Genomic DNA, 18717 nt, shown 5'->3' with positions numbered 1-18717 from the left:
CTGTCCTGTCAGCACAAACGTAAATGCACATTCACAAATGCACCCGATAACCTTGAGTTGTCCAACCTTCAGTGGCTGCCAGTCTCTTGTCTCACTATAAATAATGAGCATGATTGGACCTTGGTCTCTGTGTGTATGCGCTTGCCTGTGTGTGAATCTGTCTTTGTATGTCCATGCGCGTGTGTGTTTGTGTGTGTGAGTGTGAATCTGTGTTTCTGTGTCCGTGGGCGTGCATGTGCCTGTGTGTGTCTGTGTGTGTGTGTGTGTGTGTGTGTGTGTGTGTGTGTGTGTGTGTGTGTGTGTGTAAGTGTGAATCTGTGTTTGTGTGTCTGTGCGTGTATGTGTGTGTGTGTGTTTGTGTGTGTGTGGGTGGGAATCTGTGTTTGTGTGTTATTGTGTGTGTGTGTGTGTGTGTGTGTGTGTGTGTGCATGTGTGTGAATGTGTGTGTGTGTGTGTGAATCTATGTACATATAAAGGTGAATATTGACCTTCAATGCGTGTCCTTTGTGAGGTGAACAACCGGATCATGAGTGTGTCATGTGATTAACCTGCGTACATGCGCATGTGGTTTATAGTTGAAACATAACAGGCCCACTACAGGCGCAATCCTCCCAATACAGTCCTACACCATGTTCATTGTGAAATATTGATGTACTGTAGGGTTGTCTCTTTCTGTTAGGTCGGGCGCTCTGCGGCGCATTCTCTGCACACTGCGGGGAGGTTTCACCTTAGTTTGAGGATTGACGTCAGCTCCCGAGTTCAGAAGGACTTCTGCAACGTTGACCTTGTCTTCCTGAGCCGCCAAGTGAAGTGGAGTAAGACCACTCTGCATGGGAGAGAAGATGTCACACACACACGCACGCACATGCATACATGCAAGGGTTAACCGAAGTCAAATTCCTTGTTTGTTACGCAAACCTGGCCAATAAAGCTGAATCTGGATCTGAATCTGAATACACACGCATGCACGCAAGCATACGCACACACACACACACACACACACACACACACACACACACAAACGTATGTACACACACACACACACACACGCATGTACACACACACGCACAAGCACACACATGGACGCACACACACACACACACACACACACACACACACACACACACACACAAACACACACACATTTCAATTCAGAATTCTCCACATTTCATTTTACTGCTCACATGCATGTTTGTTTCTTCATGACATATGAACACAAACAAACACACACACACACACACAAGCAACCCATTCAAACAGCAACAAGGTCATGGCGTCCGGTGATAAGCGACCCACATACCCAGGCTCCACCGATCAGCGTCCACGACTCCTACCTTGTTGCACATGTTGACGTTGGCGTTCTTGGCGAGCAGCAGGGAGACCAGGTCCACGCTGCCCTCCTGAGCCGCGAGGTGCACCGGGCTGATGCCCTGCCGCGTCACGGCGTTGGTGTCGGCGCCATACTCCAGCAGCGTGGTCCCGATGTCCATCTGGTTCTTCTTGGCGGCGATGTGGAGCGGCGTGTAGCCGTTCTGGGACAAAGAGGGGGGGGTGATGAGCAGCTCTTTGTCCGGTGCATGCATGACTCCTTTAACGGAGAGGTTATTTTGAGCAGGTAACGTGTTCTGTTGCTGGTAATGTAGCAGTTTGCGGAGATTCAATTCAGAATCCTGAACTACATTCTGAATCAAATTCAGAATTATATTCTGATTCATGTTCAGAATCAAATTGGGGATCAAATACTAAATTACATTCTGAAATAAATTATGAACTAAATTCTGAATATATTCGGAATTTAGGATATTCAGGATTTCAACTCAACTCAAATAATTCACAAACTAATATTAGGATATGGAGACAACACGCATGGCAAATTAATTTAATACAACAGTGTTGTATAGAATGAACGACATTCTGCACAGTTGTGTAGACTGAAATCGAATTAAACTGAATTCAGTTCAATTCGAGGGATTGATGACGCACAGTTTGTCAGGATACTGAGACAACAAATCAAGCATTAAGTGTAAAAAAAAAGGCAATTTTCTGCATGTTCTAAACACTATGATCACATAGGTGAGAAAACTAACATTGTCCATCCAACCCCTCAGAGAAGCTCTACCTCTGCATCACTCATCTCCCACCCCGTCCTCATTCCAACCCCTGAGTACTAGATAGCAGCAAGACAACGCACACACAGCGAGGAGAGAAGTACAGTCAACACAATGTCAGGGACGAACAACAAGGCCTTGTTTTGTTTGGAAGTAGAACAGTAAATAAGACAGCATTCCCCCGGTTCCCAATACAGAGGCTCTTTCACATGCTGCAGGTTATTTCCAGACTGCAGGCTGGAGGCCTGTGGAGTTAAAGTGCAGTGAGGTTCCCACATAAGCTTGTTTGAGTGCATGTCTGTCTGGCTGGCATGTATGTGTGCAAGAGGGTTTTTAAACCACACCTTCATTGTTCAGAAAGAGCAATCCCATTTTCAAAGACAAGTCAAATGAGGCCAATCTCAGTGGAGAACAGAACTCAGCTGAGATAGTGAGTGTTACAATGGTTTCCAGACACAGGGATCAAAAGACAAGGAATGACTACAAGGGAATGCAAAAGAAAAACAGGGAAAAGGGGAAATAGTTACAAAGAATTGATTGATTTTTGTTAGACTTCTTCTTTTCAGGTTTGGATTTATGGCTAGATAATACAATATTATTGTATGTATTGTAATGATCAATATTATCATACCATATATATTTCCTTGAAATATTATCATCTTCTGTAATATAGTGTGAACAGTGTATGATTACTATTGTAATGTATTTCAGGCACTGGACTAAGATATTATTCTTTGAAATCACATGTTTATAAATGAATAATGTAAGCTAGTGCATTGTAGCCTATACCAATATCTCCTGTAAAATACCCTTACTATACATACTTCTATGTTGCCCAGCCCTACTAGGCCCATATAGCTGGAATCAATAGAACATTCCGAACTTCCTACATTACAATCAGTTTCCCCTGCTAGTTCTTTGGTCTGAAACACCCCACCTGACCTCAGCCTCATACATAAACTAAAGATTGTCACTTTGACAATGCAAATGAAACAGCCAAAGAGTAGCAAGACATAGCGACCGTGTATCAGATCCACAACGACAACATGGAATGGACATGATAAAGCTTTCCTCTGAGTTACCCAAAGTGAAAGACGACACTGGATGAAAACACTCATCAAACAGCGGATGATTAGTGAATGAGCACGGGGGATGACACAGTGACGCAGACACAATGTAGGCCACTGGTTTACTGATGGTGGTTAAGGAGTTGTGGAAGTCATGAGTTAATAAGGAAGCTGGATGGATGTGATTGTGTGTGTGTGTGTCTGTGTGTGTGTGTGTGTGTGCATGTGTGTGTGTGTGTGTGTGTGTGTGCACACACACGTGTGTGTGTACCTTTGCGGCAGCGTGCGGAGAGGCCCCCTGATCCAGAAGAAGCAGAGCCACTCTCTGATTATCGTAGTGAGCCGCAACATGCAGTGGAGTTAGACCACTCTACACATACACAAACACACGCAAACACACGCAAACACCACTCATGTTACACACATGTTAGAAGAACCTGAACCCACCAAACACATTCACAAATATGCAGGTATTGACACACACAAACACATGCATGCACACACACACAAACACACACTCCATGTTCGAAAATCCCTCAACACATGCACAAATATATACACACATGCAAGCGAAAACACACACACACACACACACACACACACACACACACGACACGAAAGCACGCACGCACGCACACACAGACAGCATTAAGTAAAACAGGAATGACTGTAATACAAAGAGAGATGAAGGAGGGTCCAAACAGGCAGTCTGGGGCTATTCACCAGAGCCAATCATGTTGTAGGTGTCACACACACATATTGTGTCCATTATTAGCATCAGGCGTTCAGACCCTTAAAATTGTCCATGGCGCTAAAGTGAATATAGCATGTTATAACAGTGTGCTAAGATACATCCAGAGGACTTGATGGGCGTGTTATCGTGTTCTTCGTTGATTTAAATAAGACATGCATTTTAATTTGAAAATGCATACGAATACCAAGGTCAGGATCTTGAGACCTTCATACCCTTGGGTGCAGTGCTCAACATCTTGGGAGATGCCTCTCGTTACATCAACACTTGAGGTACATGCTTCAGGAAGCTCTTTCCTTCTAGTGTATTTTGATAGCCACTCTTTAGAGGAAGTCACCCTTCAGGAAGTCCACTCTTCACCTTCAGGGTTTGATGAGCAGAAGCTAAGAGGCTCACATAACGGCAGTGGTTGGTGAGGATTTTCACCCATTAGCTAAAGTTAAGTGGTGTGAGAAACTCTGGATTTAAAAGATTTGCTTATTAAAGGCTCTTAGCGGCAGACATCTAATTTGACGCAAAAGATGATCAGGATTTGCTGCGGAATGTTCCCTCGTCTCTACAGGGAATTAGTGGAGTCAGGAGAGTGTGAAGCCTGGTAAATTTTACACTCTGATCCCAGTGTGACACACGGCCGCAGATTAGAAACCTCATTATCATACCTGGCTGTCATTATGGTAAGCGCTCTAAGATGGTGGAATACACACACACATGTGCACCCACAGACACACAAACACAAACCCAGACACACATGTTCACCAACACACACAAATGTACACACACACACACACACACACACACAAACACATGCACAAATGTGCCACAACACAAAATGTACACACATACACACACAAAAACAAACAAATATGCACGGCGACAAATGGACACACAGAAACACACACTACATATAAACAAAGGCGCACCGCACAGATAAGGCCATAATGAGTGCCAGTAAATGGGCCCTGATTGGGTCTGTGTGATTGTGTTCCTAGACGGTGGGTGTGTGTGAGAGAAAGAAAAGACTGCTAAAGATAGAGATGAGATGCGTTTGTAAACATGACTGTGTGGCGATTACATCATCCATGGAATAAAGACAAATTCCACCAGACTGTCTCAGCGGCAAAGTCCTGATCCAACACCCCCCCCACCTTCCCCCTCCAGCCACCACGCCCCACCCTATCAACACCGACTATTTTCACAGCTCGAGTGTCTTCTGGGTGGCAGACAAGACGGCAGCCCTGTTATAGACACCGTCACAGCAGCGACACGCTGTTCGCTGCACTATTACCGAACATTAGTTTCCCTGTTGTTCAGGGTTGAGTCCCCTCTGCCCATCAGATAGAGGCAGGCAGAGGGCCTGGGCGTCTGGGTCGAGACGGCTGCATTCATCATCGCCTCAGCCCCACAACCCCTCTGCGTCCAGGGGACAGAATGTGGACCCCAGAGGCGTCCTGTTAGGCGTTGGAACACGGCCTACCTTCCCGGCCGCATCCGGCGCCGCCCTCTTCTGCAGCAGAAGGTTGGCCACCTCCATCTTGCCGTACTTTGCGGCCACGTGAAGGGGACTGAACCCTTTCTGTAAGTACCAATGAGAAGGCAGAGATCCGTTTCAGATTCAGTGATTGGCTGGACAACAACACAGCAAGACCACTAATGGGGTTGGATTTTAACAGGATTTATGAACAATACTCTTTTCATCATCAACGTTCAGCAAGAGTGTACTCTGGGGCCAAATCATGTCTATTAACTTGTATTTGTTCTGTTTATAGGGCTAAGTCTGAATAAATGTGGATCATTTCGTCTCAGAGCAGTGGATACAAATGGAAAGGAATTAGGGTGCACGTAATTAAACTTTATTTTCCATGGTGATAAGAAGAACAAGACTAGAATAAAGGCTAAATATAAATCTCATTAAAACAAGCCCTCCTCATCCATAAACATACTTTCAGCTATTATGGATGGCTTCCACTTGACCCACATGTCCCCACACATACTCCCGCTTTATAAATGGCTATCACACAAAGCTGTTTTTGGTACCATTCCCGTGTGTGTGGGGCTCTATTTTGGGATGATGTCATCATCTATCAGAGGAACATGGGACTCCGGCAGATAATACTCATATATTTCACAGGGAAACTCGCGACCTCATTCAGTGCGTTGAGTGAGCAACGCTAAGCTACGCTAAGATAACGGTTACAGATGATGAATGTTCCCGCTTTGTTTTTTATCAGCTGAAGTGTCATCATCATCATCATCATCATCATTATGTATATCTTCTGGAGATAAAAATCGTCCTGCTATCGTTTTCTCTTTCTCTCTCTCTCTCTCTCTCTCTCTCGCTCTCTCTCTCTCTCTCTCTCTCTCCTCTCTCTCTCTCTCTCTCTTTTGCTTTGCTTTTCCATGCCTCTCTTTTCCTGCTCTTTCACTCTGTTCTCATGGTCCCATTTTTTTTACGTGACATCATCCCTCTAAAAAGCCAAACCACGTGAGTCTCTTCGTGAGTGCGTGTGCGCATATGAAATGATGAGGAGAGAGAGAAAAAGAGAGAGAGAGAGGGAGACAATTTTACCCTTCATTAATCTATTCCGCTTTGAGAGGTCACCTCCAACCAGTACACCCTGCAGCAAAACAGCAAACCCAACATGGCAAGCCCACATGGTCACACACAGGGACACACACAGGGACACACACAGGGACACACACAGGGACACACACATGGACACACACATGGACACACACAGTCAGACATACGGACACACACATGGACACACACAGAGGCACACACAGGGACACACACAGGGACACACACAGGGACACACACATGGACACACACATGGACACACACAGTCAGACATACGGACACACACGGACACACACAGAGGCACACACAGGGACACACACATGGACACACAAATGGACACACATGGACACACACAGAGGCACACACAGGGAAACATACACGGACAAACACACAGACACACACACATGGACACACATACATGGACACACGGACATAGACATATGTACACACACATGAACACACACACGGACACACATATATGGACACACACGGACACACAAAGACACACACTTGGACACACACCTGGACTCACACACACGGACACAAACATGGACACACACATACACATGTGCGCACGCACATACACACACATGCGCATGTGCGCAAGTACATATACACCCCCCCCTACACACACACACACACACACACACACACACACACACAGTGCTCTACATTTCCTTGACCTTGGTTGGTGCAATTAACCCCTTCTAAAGGCACCAGCAGAGGAGTCCGGTTGTCAGAGAGACATTGTCTGAAGGAACACCCGTTTGGGATGAAAGAGAATGGTCACAAATGATTTAGCCCTCACCAAACGACCAAGCTGCTACCACCACCAATGTTAACAACATACCACGAGTCCCATCACGACCCTTTACAGGAACGTAATTACTTTCGGTTCCATATTAACTGATGGGATTAATTATGGTTACTTAAATATAGATGATAATATACACATTTTGCTGCGATGAATTAAACAAAACATGTTCCTTTGAGACATGCACCAGCTAGTGGAGGTTAATGGAATTGATATCTGCCAAGTAGTAGTTCTTCTGTTTTTATGTACAGTCGGTCAAAGTGTGTTTGCGATCAGTATGATAGCGTTTGTAAAGGAGAAGAAAAATAAGTGAAAAAGAAAAAAAAACAGGAGGTAGGAGCGAGAAAGAAAGTAAGTCAGTAAGTAAGAAAGACATTTGAGAAAAGAGATATATCTATCTATAGATAGAATAGATAGATGTATTGTTTTTTTATACTCCAGTGTGGATACGTTATCCTACGTTGATGTGAAACACGTCCCATGCCAATAAAGCCCTTTAAGAAAGAGAAATGGAACTGCCTAAAGCGACACATAAGCAACCGGAAATCGGCCATCCAATGGGAGCAAAGGTTGGCCCCGGCCCCGCCCACCTTGGTGGAGGAGGAGAGGGAGGCTCCGCTCTCCAGCAGAAGGCCGGCCACGTCCTGGTGGCCCTCGCGGGCGGCCAGGTGCAGGGGGGTGTAGCCCGAGGTGGTGGCCGCGTTGGCGGTGGCCCCGTGCTGCAGCAGCTGCTGAACAATGTCTGCCTTGCCCAGACGACTGGAGATGTGCAGCGCGGTCTGGTCATCCTGCAGAGAGAGAGGGAGGGGGGGGGAGAGAGCGAGAGAGAGAGAGAGAGAGAGAGAGAGAGAGAGAGAGTTGTTATTAAGTATGTTTTATGTGTGTTCCACTTTCTTTCTTTGGAATTCTTTCTTTCATTCATTAAATGAACTGATTAAATCGCATCACATTTAATTCATGATCAATCAGTTTAATTTGCTATATAATACCTTCAAACAAAAACATACAAACTACACACATACTGTGTGTATGGATTTGTGCTTTTGTGTGTATGAGTTTGTGCATGTGTGCACTTGTGTGTGCGGGTTGTGTGTAGATTTGTGCAAACATCTTTATGTTGGGGTCAACAAAGTTTTTCAAAAAGTGGGAGGTTCTGTCAAGGTGGCTAGAGTAGACCAGCTTGCTAGCCTTGATAATTGAAGCCATAAAAAACGAAGCTAGCTTTCAATCACTGCAATTAATTACAGTTGACCATACAGCAATGCAATTTGACGAAAAACGTGTCAGCTTAACGCCAATGCAATACAGCCTTATACCAGTATTGAGCTAGCTATTTTCCGTCTGGTTGGTACTTTGGTTGAATGAAATGAAACATGAAACCAATTCAAAGTGATGCCGAATGTCTGACATTCTGCCCTATCGGTCTCGTACTGACTCCCTCTCTGTGAAGCGCTCGGTATGTCTGTAATGCCCCGGGTACCTTAGCCTTGGTCTCCACCTTGGCTCCGTTCTGCAACAGGTACCGGACCACGTCCGCCTGGCCGGCCCGGGCCGCCATGTGGAGGGCTGTCTCTCCCCGCTGGATCACACACACACACACACACACAGACAGACACACACACACGCGCGCACACACACACGCACACACACACACACACACACACACACACACACACACACACAGACACACACACACACACACGCGCGCACACACACACGCACACACACACACACACACACACACACACACACACATACTCACACACACACACACAAACACACACACACACAGACACACACAAACACACACATACATACAAACAGAGGGTCAGATCACAATGCCACAAAGGGTGTTTAAATAAAACAAAAAGGTGATTATAGATCTATGACTTTATCTTCAGCTTGCCAATGAGATCACTCATCATTTATTATTCATCATTCATCATACATCATTACATCATTGATTTTCAATATTATCGACTACAGGACCCAAGCGGTTAACGGCATGTGCGTGAGTGGAGGCATGATGGTCCACCTACCACGTTGGTGGTGTTGGGCGAGGCTCCGTGATGAGTGAGGGAGTTGACGATGTTCTCGTGGCCCATGAAGGCAGCCACATGGATGGGCGTCAGGCCAGACTGAAGGGGGACCCCAGAAGAAATATACCATTATAAAGAATGTATAACTATGACTGGAGGAATTCTGACTCGCATTAATCCGGTCTGTACATTGAAAATCAACTGAGCTCTGATCAAAGCTATTGTGTATTACTCTACATAATCCCAATGAACATAATCGCAATGTGTGCAGATTCATCTGTAATATTCATCATCCAGATTGGGACGGTTGCGTTGCTAGAGTTTACATTTGAAGAGTGCAATGCAGAAAGGAGTAATCAGCATGTAAAAGAGTAGATCAGCGTAGAGTACAGCAGTTCTTCAGTATAATAGAGTAGAATAGAAGATACAATTACCTCCGTCACAGCCTGGATGGAGGCCCCGTGTTTGAGAAGCAGCTCCATCACCTTGACTCTGTTCTTCTTGCAGGCAATGTGAAGTGGAGTGAACCCGTTCTGCACACACACACACACATACACACACAAACCTTGAGTCTAAGTCTAATGGGGGAGTTCGGGGATGAATCTGTTTTTAAATAACTCAAAGTCCACACACACAGAGCAACCGCACTGTGAAACGACATCAGACATGCATAACAAATACACACACACACACACACACACTCACTCACTCACACACACACACACACACACACACACACACACACACACACACACACACACACAAGCGGATACACACGCATGCACGCACGCACGCACACACCCACACAAGCACACACTCATACACACTTAAAGCAAACACACACACTCTAACACATAAAGCACATACTGATATTTACATGAGACACAAGTTGAATACCATACCAAGTATTCGGATCATTGAAGTGAATAATGTTCTAATAATTGTCTAAGTGAGTTCATCAGCATGAAGAGAGGAAGCAGACAACGTGACAGGAAGCCAGAGATGGTTGCAGAGGAAGTCAGATACAGCCCAGCCCCAGGAGACAGCGCACAAGGACAGTGACACCCCAGAGTGAGCATTGGCTTAGATGTACTTTTTCTTCTTTGTTTTCAAATTCACATTTGTCCCTTATGGCTTCCTTTCTATTCCTCCAATTAGTTATAATATCGTCATTGGTCTTTTCTCACCATTTCTCATGTAGTCTACAGCATGGCACCCTGTCTCTCTCTATCAGTCTTTATGTTTTTAACTGTAATGGATTTCTGTTTTAATAGTTGAACTGTTCAACATTTCATCATTAATGCAGTCTTTGGACAGTAGCCTCTTTGTTACAATATTTTGATGTAGCTGAATCAAAGATTTTCTTGCTTTTTGTGATAATGTAATGTCAAAGTTGACATTGTCAAAGTTTCCTCTCTCTCTCTCTTCCCCGCCCTCTCCCTCCTGGTCCTATTTGCCTCCGAAAAGCCTTTGCATCAACCCCCTCCATCTCTCTTCTTCCTTACTGCTATTTACTAGCAGACACTTTTATCAAAACAACATCAACTTCATTAAGAAGCCGGTAGGAGTGCAGGAATCTTGCATATGTGTGCCTACAGGTAGACTGTTGTCATAGGGGGTAGGGGAGGAGTCTTACACCCTTACCCGTTGTTCCTCTTATGACTCATGACTTACAGACATTTCTTGAAGCAACGAAAAAATGATTTTAAATGTTTGAAAGGTCATAAAAGGTCCTGACTATACAAACCCTCTGTCTCACGGTTCGCGCAACGAGCAAAACACTATTCAACCCAGGTGTGGTGCTATGCTCCAGGTTTACTGACCGGATGACATCGATTGGGTTAAAAAGGGTGGAAAGAATGTTCTGAACCAAAGACGATGATCATCACAACAAAAAAAGGTTGATGCACTTCATGGGCTGTCCCTGTGACCCCACCACTATCCCCCCCCCCCCCCCCCCCCCCCCCCCCCCCCTCCCATTTTTCTTGTGCGCCCTCAGCATGCCACTCACCAGGGCCTTGGCGTTGGGGTTGGCCTTCTTGTCGACGATGAGCTTGGCCACCTTGTAGTGGCCGCAGTGGGCGGCCACGTGCAGCGCCGTCAGGTAGTCGTTGGTCACGTCGTCCACCGGCACCTCGTGCTGCAGCAGCAGCTGCACGCAGTTCAGGTGGTCGCCCTGCGTGGCCATGTGGAGCGGGGAGAGGCCGTTCTATACATTGGTGGAAGGGGGGAGGAGGAGGAGGGAGAGAGGAGGGGGGAGAGAGGATTGGAAGGGGGGGAGAGAGGATAGGGAGGAGGGGGGAGAGAGGGGATGATGGAGGGGGTGAGGAGAGAGGATGATTGGAGGGGGAGAAAGAGAGAGAGGATAGTGGGGGGATTGGGGGAAGAGAGAGGAAGATTGGGGGAGAGGGAGTTGGGGGTTTGGAGGGGGGAGTAGAGAGAGAGGGAGGGGGAGGATAAGGAGAGATTGGGGGAGGGGGAAAGGAAACAGAGGGAAGGGAGAAGAGAGAGACAAGCGGGACAAGGAATGGAACGAAAGAGATCGGATGGGACAGAAGAGGGTGAGGAGTAGGAAGAGGAGGAGGAAATGGAGGATGTGGAGGTGGAGAAGAGGCAAGCACACACGGACAGACACATAGAAAGATAGACAGACACATAGACGGGAACATAGATAGATAGACAGACACATAGAGGTAGACAGGTACATATAAAGATAGACAGACACATAGGAAAAATAGACAGGTACATAGAAAGATAGACAGACAAATGGAAAGATGGACAGACACATGGAAAGACGGACAGACATGGTACAGCAGTTAGATGGTGTCCGGACACTTGGTGGCGAGAGAGATAAAGTGATATAAACTTTGAAGAAGGAGAAGGATAACATTGTGGAGCATTGTTATAATGAGGCCATTACAACAATGTCTACTTCTGTCACACTGGGGGATCCGGGCGTGGTCGTACTGAATGGCTAGCCAGCGGAGACACACAGGCTGCTCTGGAGGGCTCGCACAGACGTTACATACGGCACTATGGCAACAACCACACAACAACCGCTCTCTGCTTGGAAGACAAACGTTTCATAGTATTTAAGTGAAGCCAAAGAAAGTGCATGTATAGCTATGTCAGCTAAGCATAGCTACTGGGTTTAGCTCTGCTCTGTTCTGATCTAGCTAGATCTAGACCTACTTAGATCAGAACAGAGCAGATCTAGCAGTCTGCTCCGTTCTGATCTAGCTAGATCTGGACCTACTTAGATCAGAACAGAGCAGATCTAGCGGTCTGTTCTGTTCTGATCTAGCTAAATCTACACCTAGCTAGATCAGAACAGAGCAGATCTAGCAGTCTGTTCTGTTCTGATCTAGCTAGGTCTAGATATAACTAGATCAGAACAGACCTCTAGACCTGATTACTTTATTCTAGATTACTTTATTATTATATTATTACATTATTCTAGATCACCTACAGCATCTGGTCTAGTCTGGTCTAGACTGGACCAGACCAGACTAGACCAGACCAGACCATATAATCCGGCATAGCCTAATCTTATTTTATCTAGTCTGTCTCTAGTTCCATCATAGCCTTCTCTTTCATAGCCTAGTCTGGTCTGGTCTGGTCTGGTCTGGTCTGGTCTAGACCAGACCAGACCAGACCAGACCAGACCAGACCACCCTAGCTCCTCCAGTCTGTCCTAGATGTGTTTCCCTCCGTGTGCAGGGGGTGTGTAATCCAGTAGATACCTTGGTCTTGGACAGGAAGGGCGCCCCACGGTCCAGAAGGATCTCCACCACCTGCTCATGACCGCTCCTCGCCCCGCAGTGGAGAGGAGTCAGACCGTCCTGAACACACACACACACACACACACACACACACACACACACACACACACACACACACACACACACACACACACACACACACACACACAACAATCACAGACGTGCACAAGCACACACAGACACACATACACAAACATATGCCCATACAGACACACACACACACACACACACAGACAAAATACAATGCATAATATTAAATATAGTCTGACAGATAACATGCAGTATATCATTTGTCACGGTTTGGTCGAGTAGACCAAATAGAACACCTCTAAGCACTGGATTGAATAGGGACATTTAAATAAGTAGTTATTTTGTCATTTCAAGTGCATGTTATAATTTATTCTGAACAACAAAAGACAGGCACGTCTCCAACAAACAGACCTTGCAAAACGTAAAATGGATATCTTGTGAATCTTGTGTTTTAATTACAGTGTTCTGAGAATCGTGCATGTGCTTCCCCTCAGGATGTACCCCATTATGGGAATAGGGGGAATGAGGTACACCTGAGCTACCCGGCCCAGGTGCTATAAACTGGGTCTGGCTGCCATAGATGGTTGCAATCTGTCTGCAATAGGTCAAGTGGTTGTAAGCAGCCGAAGAGAGAACACCTTTATGTCCCTTTATAAAAGTGCCATTGTTGATATAGGCCTTCATCATAGAGGAGTAGTAGTGGAAACAGGTGGCGCTCATTACGTTTACAATGGGATTGTGGGGTAAGGCCTGAGATACACCTGTTATGACTCCTCTTTTAGGGTTTACATTTCCTTTTTCTCTTTCCATATTTTTGATAGACCTGGTGGGCGGTTGTGGTCTGGTTGAAACGTGGCATACTATCCCCAGGACCACCTTTTAGAACCTATTTGCACAAATTAGTTTGATGGGTTTTAGTATATACAGGGTATCCCCGTGTTTGTGAGATTGCAGAGCCAGTATTGTCCTCTGAGCGATGTGTGGGACGGTGACCCCTTGTGGAGCTGACGGTCGGAGGAGCAGAGGTGTACCTTGGTTTTGGCGTCTATTATGGAGCCTCTGTCCAGCAGTAGTTTCACCATGTTGCTGTTGCCTCTTTTAGACGCCACATGGAGAGGAGTGATGTCATTCTAAACAGAAGGAGAAAAAAACTGTCACTGGGTAAAAACAAAAGATTTTGACATCAATGAAAACCAGACCCTTGTTATTATATATGATGGTGTGAACGCAATTCAATTGCTACTAAGATACAATTTAATGAAATGTTTTTTTGTTTACTGATTATTATTTATATTATTAATTGATGGGGTACAAGGTTCCATTGTTAAATTCTGTCCACCTCCAAAGCCAAAATGGAAATCTTTCCCAGGCCTCACCTACAATTACTGTCAACCGCAATGTAAACACTCACACTCCCTCCAATTTCAGCCTTACAGGCTGAAATTGACTCATTTAGCTAGAGTGCAATGTTGCGACTAACAGACTTTTTTAATGGATTCCTCTCCTGTGTGAGGATGCTAATGCCAAGACAAATAAATGCAAATTCTGTAGTGCTTACAGATCAGCCATTGTCAGTATGAGTTTCATGATTTTTCACACAATAATCAGAATCAAAGACAATCATTAGTTTACTATTAATTACAACATTATATAACTATTTTAAATAAATACAGTAAACACAAAGAATTAACAGTGTAAGAAGTTATGTCAACGACGTTTTTAGAAAGAGATGGCATACAATAGATTATTGTACCATGAATCATGAGAGAGTTTGACTTATAAATCCACTGGTATAAATCAACTAAGTAAAATGTGTTGAACACTTAGTGTGTATGTAACGGTTGTTTGTGTTGGTGTCAGTGTGTGTCATGCCTCTCCCAGGCAGCAGAGGGCAGTGTAGACTCACCCTGGCCATGAAGTCCACAGCAGCCCCTCGGTTCAGCAAAAGGGTAGCCACGTTGATGTTGCCATAGTGAGCAGCAATGTGGAGCGGTGTGAATCCACTCTGAGGATGGAAAGGGGGCGCAACCACCGTAGCGCATAAAAAGTCAAACATGTGCACCCACCGACTCATTACATCCTATATCATGTTCCTGGAAGAATAAGTAATATGTTTGGAATGCAACACACGATGCCATTGAGGTATGCTCCCACTACCTGCAGCCTCTTTACAATGCCAAAGAGGTATTATCTATCAATCAATTTTTTAAGCTTCTATGATGGAAAAACAAACTATTTGAGACGGTATTAAGATAAAAAGGCTTCAATGCTATGAACAGTATTATCTGGAAATATGTTTGTGCATGTAAACATCTAAAAAAATTCGCCCTTGAGAAATACTTGCATAGTATAATAGAAAAATGTTTCTTAAAATGCCACAAATGTGCTGGGATTGTACTGGGATTTCCTGTAAATTAACCACAACTGTCAAAGCTAACCACAACTGTCAAAGCAATAGAACCGCAAAGTTAAAGGGATGTAACCTAATCCACCAGAGTAGTGAGGGGCGCTCAGAAAAATCTAACCAATACTAATTGATCCCTACAATTAGCCATTCAGCCACAAGCAAGCAGCCTTCTTGATTTGCCCTGTTAAACATCTCAACCTAAGACACTGCAATTTTACAATCAAAACAAAAGTCACTGAACCTGAAAGAACAAACACATGACAAACAACTTAAATAACATAAAAAATAACATTAAATAACATTTCCAAAATAGCCAAAAAGAAGAGAAAAATGAATTAGAATGTAATGGGACAATCCTTATCCGATGATTTGATCATGTTTCTCACATCCAAGACATCAGACTGTTGTGTTTCTCCCATCATGCATTGCTTTCTGAGTCAGTCACAACAGCCAGGGAGTCAAAACTCGCAGAACCCTGTCAACCAAAAACAGGCGGTACACCCGCCTAGCTTTGGTGTTATAGAGGGAAGCTCTCCTGTTTCCATAGAAACCGCTAGCACAGCTAGCTAACACAAACTAGCTAGCACAGCCAGCTAACACGGCTCCCATCTCATGCAAAAGTGCTAGAGGGCCTGGAGTTGGGAACGTTAGGAAACACTAGAAGGCAGACTAATGAGACCAGGTGTCCGTTGCTAGAAGGCTTGAAGTTTTTTCTACAGCAGCCCGATGGGGAATTTGGGTGGCAAGTCAGGGTTTAGAGAAGGCAGTGTCACTCGTTACAGTTTGACATGCTCTGGTTCCACCTCTAGAACACGATTGTAGTCGTGTGCCTTCAGCCTCAGTAGCAACATAGTCACCATCCCTTCTAGTGACACATGCTGTTGTTATTGTCTTTGTTTCCAAGAGGGAAACAGGGAGATGTGCACACCATGAAGTCAGGGAGATGGGGGGGGGGAGGACAGTACAAAATGAGTTAACACAGCAAAGTGAAAGGGGGGGCTGCAGATACAACTGAATGTAGTTTTGTTGGTGTTTTTTTTTTCTTTTCAAGCTATGATGGAGATACTTATTAGTAGAATATCAAGTCGAGGAATACCTCTGTTGTTCTATTCACCACCATCTACAGAGCCAGCCAGGAAAGGAGAAAACCAGCAGTTAGACAGCAAAGAAAATGAAAAGCCCAAAACCAAATAAAAAACTCAAACAAATAAAACAACACATAAAGAGAGAGAGCGTAGGACTGTCATTACTGTTAGTTAGCAGTGTTACAGCAAGAGCAATGATAGAAAGGTTTCAGTTAGCAGATCTATCTCAGTTTCCCCAGGGAGTATATATATACTAGACATAGTATACATATACACCCAAATAAAATAAAAAAACTGTGCATTCAGCGCATTCACCCACTAAGGAAACCAAAGCAGAAGACTGGAACGAAACTGACCAATCAACAGCCAAGCATTCCAAACCCCAACCATCACCTGTACCACCACTGGTACCACCACCACCACCACTGGTGCCACTACAGGTACCACCACCAGTACCGCCCTCCCTGGTGCCCCCACCAGTACCACTACTGGAACCACCACCGTTACCACCAGTGGTACCGCTCTCCCTGGTACCACCACCAGTACCACCACTGGAACCGCCACCGTTACCACCAGTGGTACCGCTCTCCCTGGTACCACCACCAGTACCACCACTGGAACCGCCACCGTTACCACCAGTGGTACCGCTCTCCCTGGTACCACCACCAGTACCACCGCTGGTACCACCAAGAGTACCACTACTGGTCCCACCACCGTATTGCCTCCCTTGTAGCACCAGCAGTACCACCACTGGTACCACCAGAGGTACTACCACTGGTACCCCCAACACTACCGCCACCGGTCGCGCCCTCCCTGGTACCAGCGCTCAAGGTCCCACTGGAGAGCCCCCCCCCCCCCCGGATCCCCGGCCCTCACTTTGGACTCCACATCGGCGTTGTGGTCGTTCTGCAGCAGCAGGGCGGCGGCCTTGGTGTCGTCCTTGCGGGCGGCGATGTGCAGGGCAGGCAGACGCACCTTGCCCTTCGTATCGTTCTCCAGCAGCAGGGAGACCACCTGGTCGTGGCCCTGCTGGAGGGCCACCGCGAGGGGCGTGAAGCCATCCTGGAGGTGGGGGTGAGGTTGGTGGTGGGAGACAAGAGGGCAGGGAAATAATTAGATGTGTGTGTGTGAATGTGTGTGTGTGTGTCTAGTGCAGGGATGACCCCCATTGGGAGTTAGTGAGGCTGTTATAAGGGGGGGGGTGGGGGTCACCTGATGGTGGGCCAGATAGAAGGAGCAGATTTAGATGTGTGGTGGAGCGTGTGTGTGTGTGTTTGTGTGTCTCTCTAGTATCGGGATGGCCCCCATCCCGTGTGCATCGTGCGGGGAGGGGCTGGCACCCTATCTGCCACCTGATAGATGGCTTGGGACAGTACAGGTTATTCCAATTTCCTGAGTGGAAGTGTAATAGGTGCTTCCACAGGTTAGAGGGGAAAGGCTGGAGCGGATGGCTGGATCACTTAGACACTTAGGAGAGTCGCTCCGCACATCTGACTCAAGGATGGCCACCGCGCCAAGGTTTCTGGTCTTTGTTTGTGATTATGCTCTGTCATGTACAGTCGGCCAAGGCCTGGGATTTTTATTTATATATGGATGAAGTGATGAATGTGCCACACAGTCATGGTTCTTGAATGGAAACGACACTACTGGGCCTTTTTGTGGATTTCTCTTGTGCAAAGTAAAACTGCCCTTGTGTCTAACACAAGCACAAAACAGACTGTATGAAAAAAATAAAATGCGGATACAGCCGCAGGTAGCAGAGTATATTTCTATGTCTTATGTTCCACGCGGCACACACACCAGCAGTGTGTGTTACGTAACGGCAGGACAGAATGTGGAAGACGCACTCGCATCGCCCACTCAAACTCTCTGCCCGCCTCCTGCATTATTAAACTGAAAGCTCTCTTACGTATGGCTACAGTAAATGGTGCAAACGTGTGTGTGTGCGCGTGCGTGCGTGCGTGTGTGTGTGTGTGTGCATTGGCATCGGTGCAGGGATATGCACGTCGGTTGGGTCCCCTCTGTCTCTGTGTCGCCGCAGCGAGCACTTAAGTG

The 18717-nt window shown here is 45.9% G+C and overlaps 1 protein-coding gene across 2 annotated transcripts in view; it reads right to left on the bottom strand.

Moving 5' to 3' along the window:
* Positions 1–18717, bottom strand: part of ank3a (ankyrin 3a) — a 129997-nt gene that overhangs the window by 43209 nt on the left and 68071 nt on the right. For both annotated transcript variants that reach the window (XM_079730873.1, XM_079730874.1), the window contains exons 6-18: positions 17539–17724; positions 15077–15175; positions 14202–14300; positions 13102–13200; positions 11370–11567; positions 9793–9891; positions 9359–9457; positions 8800–8898; positions 7910–8107; positions 5402–5500; positions 3448–3546; positions 1336–1533; positions 729–827 (exon numbers count right to left, since the gene is read on the bottom strand). In XM_079730873.1, the coding sequence (XP_079586999.1) occupies positions 729–827; positions 1336–1533; positions 3448–3546; positions 5402–5500; positions 7910–8107; positions 8800–8898; positions 9359–9457; positions 9793–9891; positions 11370–11567; positions 13102–13200; positions 14202–14300; positions 15077–15175; positions 17539–17724 (1671 nt within the window). The remainder of the gene's footprint in view (positions 1–728; positions 828–1335; positions 1534–3447; positions 3547–5401; positions 5501–7909; positions 8108–8799; positions 8899–9358; positions 9458–9792; positions 9892–11369; positions 11568–13101; positions 13201–14201; positions 14301–15076; positions 15176–17538; positions 17725–18717) is intronic.

This window comes from Pollachius pollachius, assembly GCF_949987615.1.
Source record: "Pollachius pollachius genome assembly, chromosome: 2".
Taxonomy (NCBI): domain Eukaryota; kingdom Metazoa; phylum Chordata; class Actinopteri; order Gadiformes; family Gadidae; genus Pollachius; species Pollachius pollachius.
This window is presented reverse-complemented; position numbering and strand designations above follow the sequence as displayed.